The following is a 6,000-nucleotide window of genomic DNA, read 5'->3' on the forward strand; positions in this document are numbered from 1 at the left end:
TAACAATTATCTTCGTAACGGTGCTCGGCCCCCAAGCCGGGGCGGAGACTAGGCGGGGGGAGGGGTCCGGGGCGGGGCCGGGTCGCCCCGCCCACCTTCTTGTCGCTCAGCCCTGACACCTGGTCCACGTACTCCTCCTGGATCATGAAGGCAGCCAGGTTGGCGGTGTAGCTGGCGAGGAAGATGACGGCGAAGAAGGCCCACACCGACACCATGATCTTGCTGGTGGTGCCCTTGGGGTTCTGCACTGGCACAGAGTTGTTGAACACGAGACCCCACAGCAGCCAGATCGCCTTGCCGATAGTGAAGGAGGGGCCCCCCGGCTCTGAGGGGGAGGAGAGAAGGGTAACAATGAGAATCGAAGAATATATTACCAATGACAATGATGATAATATTCATAATAATACTGATAAAACAGTAAGAATGATATTAATGTATATTGTGTATATTTCCAGTGTATATTCCCTGTGTATATTCCCTGTGTATATTTCCAGTGTGTATTTCCAGTGTATATTTTCCGTGTGTATATTCCCTGTGTATATTTCCAGTGTATATTTCCCTGTGTGTATTTCCCTGTGTATATTTCCCTGTGTGTATTTCCCTGTGTATATTTCCCTGTGTGTATTTCCCTGTGTATATTTCCCTGTGTGTATTTCCCTGTGTGTATTTCCCTGTGTATATTTCCCTGTGTGTATTTCCCTGTGTATATTTCCCTGTGTGTATTTCCCTGTGTATATTTCCCTGTGTGTATTTCCCTGTGTATATTTCCCTGTGTGTATTTCCCTGTGTGTATTTCCCTGTGTGTATTTCCCTGTGTGTATTTCCCTGTGTATATTTCCCTGTGTGTATTCCCTGTGTATATTTCCCTGTGTATATTTCCCTGTGTATATTTCCCTGTGTGTATTTCCCGTGTATTGTTCCCGGCGCTCACCCCTCCCGTCTGCCAGGCAGCGGTTGTACCCGACGGGGCTGAAATACTCAAAAACGAAAACAGCGACCGCCGACACGAGGAGGAGCATCACGAACATCATCACCCAGACATCAGCGCTGAAGGGTTCTGGGAGAGAGAGAGAGAGAGAGAGAGGAGAGAGAGAGATACAGAGAGAGAGAGAGAGAGAGAGGAGAGAAGGAGCGAGGACGAGTCGCGATTATTTCCTTCCCAAAGAGAGAGAGAGAGAGAGAGAGAGAGAGAGAGAGAGAGAGAGAGAGAGAGAGAGAGAGAGAGAGAGAGAGTGTGAGAGAGCTCTGGGTATGGGAGAGAGTGAGAGAAAGAAAGTGCTTGGGGTAGGGAGAGAGAGAGAGAGAGAGAGAGAGAGAGAGAGAGAGAGAGAGAGAGAGAGCGCTCTGGGGTATGGGAGAGAGAGAGCGAGAGAGAGAGACACCGTCGCTCTCTCGCGAGGACCCCATACCGCTCTCTCTCTCGTTCTCTCTCAAACCAAGGGATACTCTCACTTCTCTCTCCTCCCCCGAGAAAGAGAGGAGAGAGAGAGCCCCCCCCGAGTCTCCCGGGGGAGAGTGTCCGCTCTCGCTTCTAACGAGACCATTACCCTCTCTCTCTATCCGCGAGTGAGAAAAATTCGTTCTCTCTCTCTCTCTCTCGCGAGACCCCATACCCCCTCTCTCTCTCCAAGCCAAGGAGAGAGAGAGAGAGAGAGAGGTTTGAGCGAGAGAGAGACAGAGAGAGAGCTGAGAAGAGAGAGCTCTGGGTATGGGAGAGAGAGGTGGGGTTTGGGAGAGAGAGAGCGAGAGAGAGCTCTGGGATGTGGGGGGGGGGGTCTCACCCAGGAAGGCGGAGGGAGAGACGGTGCCGTTGCTACGGGAGACCATGACGCTGATCCCCGTCTCGATGAACGGAACGGAGAAGTCGATGACCTCCGACCTCTCCTCATTGATAGTGAGGGAGCCCACAGCCATGTGAGCGCGCTTGAACACAACCTGCAGGGGGAGACAGAGAGGGGAGGGGAGAGGGGGAGAGAGTGAGAGGGGGGAGCCAGGACAGGGGAGGGGGAGAGAGGGAGAGGAGAGGGAGTCAAAGAGGGGGAATTATGATAGGTATACAATGAGAGAAATAATTATATTCATTATTTGAATAATAATATACTCAATGTCTCTCTCAGTCCCTGTGTACCCCTCTCTCTCCCACTCTCAGTCCCTGTCTCTCTCTCTCCCAGTCCCCCTGTCTGTCCAGTCCCCGTGTCCCCCTGTCCTCACCTCTCCCACCAGTCCGTTCCAGGTCCCGTTGATCTTCTTGCCGTGCTTGCCGTTGGTCACGAGGTAAAGGTCGTAGGTGAATTTGACCGTCCTGGCGATCTTCTTCAGGATGTCGATGCAGAAGCCCTTACAGCAGCGCTTGATATAGATCCCGCTGTCCACAGTGGTGTTTCTGAGAGAGGAGGAGAGGGGGAGGAGAGAGCGAGGAGAGGCAGGGAGGAGGGAGAGGGGGAGAGAGGGAGGAGAGGCAGGGAGAGAGGGAGAGAGGGAGGAGAGAGAGGGAGGAGGGAGAGGGAGGAGGGAGAGGGAATCTGACAGAGTAGAGTCTCAGAGAGTGTATCAGACTCACAGTGTCACACTGTCAGAGTGTCACACTGTCACAGTGTAGAGAGAGAGGGTCACAGTCAGAGGGAGACTCACAGTGTCAGACTGTCAGAGGTATCAGACTCACAGTGTCACACTGTCACAGTGTAAGATCAGGGAGAGGGAGTTGCATTTAATCTGTTTTTCACAGCGTAGTGTCTCAGGCTCACAGTGTCACACTGTCACAGTGTCTCAGACTCACAGTGTCACACTGTCACAGTGTATTAGACTCACAGTGTCACAGTGTATTAGACTCACAGTGTCACAGTGTATCAGACTCACAGTGTCACACTGTCACAGTGTATCAGACTCACAGTGTCACACTGTCACAGTGTCTCAGACTCACAGTGTCACACTGTCACAGTGTCTCAGACTCACAGTGTCACACTGTCACAGTGTCTCAGACTCACAGTGTCACACTGTCACAGTGTCTCAGACTCACTGGATTTTCATCTGTTTTCGGCAGGGCACCGTGTTCCTCATGCAGGTCCCGCTCAGGGGGTCCACGTCTTCCACGATCACGAACGGCGCCTCCTCCAGAGTCACGATGCTCAGGTGGTCGTCCTCGCGCTCCTCCGCGTCCGAGAAGAGGTCGAAACGAGGCCACACGTGGTACTTCATCGCCAGAGAACCGTTCTCCCACTTCCCCACCTGTGAAGCACAGAGAGGTCTGGTAAAGCACAGGGAAGCACTGTAAAGCACAGAGAGGTCTGGTAAAGCACAGGGAAGCATTGTAAAGCACAGAGAGGTCTGGTAAAGCACAGGGAAGCATTGTAAAGCACAGAGAGGTCTGGTAAAGCACAGGGAAGCATTGTAAAGCACAGAGAGGTCTGGTAAAGCACAGGGAAGCATTGTAAAGCACAGAGAGGTCTGGTAAAGCACAGGGAAGCATTGTAAAGCACAGAGAGGTCTGGTAAAGAATAGGGAAGCATTGTAAAGCACAGAGAGGTCTGGTAAAGCATAGGGATGTATTGTAAAGCACTAGGGGACGCTAGTGGGTTCATCACAGTTGGTTCTTAGTTCCCACTCACCCTCTCCCACTGGCTTTCCTTTCCCAGTAAGATGATGACCAGTTTGGGATGCATTTGATAACCATCCTCACTGAACGACAAGTTGCGTCCTTCAAATGTAACATTCATCAGGAATCTGAGAACGAGAGAGAGGGGAGAGAGAGAGAGAGGAGGGGAGAGGAGAGGGGAGAGAGGAGAGGAGAGAGGGGAGAGAGAGAGAGAGAGAGGACAGGAGAGAGAGAGGAGAGAGAGAGGAGAGGAGAGAAGAGAGAGGAAAGAGAGAGACAAGACAGAGAAGAGAGGAAAGAACAGATAGGAGAGGAGAGGAGAGGAGAGGGAGCAGAGTGGAGAGACAGAGAAAGAGAGAGAAATCCTTTATTAATCGTTCCAATTAAAATCCATCAAGGTAAAAACACAACGAAATTAAAATTCTCTCGCTGCCTCCGAGGATCAGAGCCGAAACCTCCCCCAGCCAATCAGCATTAAACTCCAAATTAAAAAAACAACACCTTAAAAACACAGAGATTAAAACAAATACAAGGGTCATAAAACAGCAATAAAAACACAATCTAAAAAAAAAAACAAATCTAAAAATATCTACAGCGTTTTCTTCCTGTTAAAAACAGCTTAATCCCAAATTAATTTAAACCCCCTAATTTAAAAAATTTTTCTTGTTTGGTGTTCCGCCGGGGGGCGTGCGCAGAGAGACGACCTTTAAACTAGGTCTTGTACTTGCCTGGGAAATCATTTTGACAGTAATTTCTCTGGACTTGCCTGGTCTGTAAGGGGACAATTTTAAACTTAATCTAGTTTTAATGTGTAATGGTTAAGTTGTCGACTGTTAGAAAACAGATTAGGCAAAAATAAATTTGCCCCCCCCCCCCCCCCCCCCCCCTGAAGTGTAAAATCAAATAAAAACTAGAACAGAACCACAAGGCGGCCCCCGCACAGCGTCTCTCTGCTGGAAAAGAGTTCCAGATAAACTGACCCTTTAAAACCATTAAGCACCCTGAAGAATGAACTGGGTCAGCATAGAGACCAGTGAAAGCTGATCTGAATAATGTTCCCTTGTTATCATATTGAATTGCACCCCCTCTATATAGAATGAACTGATTCAGCTTCATAGAGTCCAGTGAAAGCTGCTGAATAATGTTCCCTTGTTATCATATTGAATTGCACCCCCTCTATATAGAATGAACTGATTCAGCTTCATAGAGTCCAGTGAAAGCTGCTGAATAATGTTCCCTTGTTAACATATTGAATTGCACCCCCTCTATATAGAATGAACTGATTCAGCTTCATAGAGTCCAGTGAAAGCTGCTGAATAATGTTCCCTTGTTAACATATTGAATTGCACCCCCTCTATATAGAATGAACTCCCTCAGCTTCATAGAGTCCAGTGAAAGCTGCTGAATAATGTTCCCTTGTTAACATATTGAATTGCACCCCCTCTATATAGAATGAACTCCCTCAGCTTCATAGAGTCCAGTGAAAGCTGCTGAATAATGTTCCCTTGTTAACATATTGAATTGCACCCCCTCTATATAGAATGAACTGATTCAGCTTCATAGAGTCCAGTGAAAGCTGCTGAATAATGTTCCCTTGTTATCATATTGAATTGCACCCCCTCTATATAGAATGAACTGATTCAGCTTCATAGAGTCCAGTGAAAGCTGCTGAATAATGTTCCCTTGTTATCATATTGAATTGCACCCCCTCTATATAGAATGAACTGATTCAGCTTCATAGAGTCCAGTGAAAGCTGCTGAATAATGTTCCCTTGTTAACATATTGAATTGCACCCCCTCTATATAGAATGAACTGATTCAGCTTCATAGAGTCCAGTGAAAGCTGCTGAATAATGTTCCCTTGTTATCATATTGAATTGCACACCCAGCTCTTTGTAGTTTTCCAGATACTGAACGAAAGAAAAACTGACCAATTGAAAAAAATCTCTCATGAAATATTACTGGACTGCTATCATGGCTTCCGGTAGAGACTTCCTCTTTTAAAAATTTTTTGTCTCAATCCTAAAATTCTAGGTTATGCAAAACTGTTGGCCAGAGCTGTGTGTGTTACTGTTGATTTGTGTTTTAATGTTCCTCCCCTCTCCCCTCTCTCCTTTCTCCCCTCTTCCCCTCTCTGACTCCTCCCTCTCTCCTCTCCCCCTCTCTTCATCTCTCTCCTCTGCTCTCTTCTCTCCTCCCTCTCATGTCTCTCCTCTCTCTCCTCTGCTCTCTCCTCTCCTCTCTCTCCTCTCTCTCCTCTCCTCCCCCTCTCTTCTCTCTCTCCCCCTCTCCTCTCCTCTCCCTCTCTCTCTCTCTTCCGGCTCTCTCCTCTCTCTCTCCTCTCTCTCTTCTCTCTCTCTCCTCTCTCCTCTCCTCTTCTCTCCTCTCTCCTCTCCTCTCCCCTTCTC

The 6,000-nt window shown here is 48.4% G+C and overlaps 1 protein-coding gene across 1 annotated transcript in view; it reads right to left on the reverse strand.

The window, feature by feature from the left end:
- Positions 1-6,000, reverse strand: part of LOC121306124 (glutamate receptor ionotropic, NMDA 2B-like) — a 33,737-nt gene that overhangs the window by 5,857 nt on the left and 21,880 nt on the right. The window contains 6 exon segments of the mRNA XM_041237840.1: positions 96-325; positions 932-1,057; positions 1,782-1,935; positions 2,212-2,383; positions 3,017-3,225; positions 3,606-3,720. Of these exon segments, the coding sequence (XP_041093774.1) occupies positions 96-325; positions 932-1,057; positions 1,782-1,935; positions 2,212-2,383; positions 3,017-3,225; positions 3,606-3,720 (1,006 nt within the window).

The sequence above is a fragment of the Polyodon spathula genome, chromosome 46 (genome assembly GCF_017654505.1).
Source record: "Polyodon spathula isolate WHYD16114869_AA chromosome 46, ASM1765450v1, whole genome shotgun sequence".
In the NCBI taxonomy this organism is placed as follows: Eukaryota; Metazoa; Chordata; class Actinopteri; order Acipenseriformes; family Polyodontidae; genus Polyodon; species Polyodon spathula.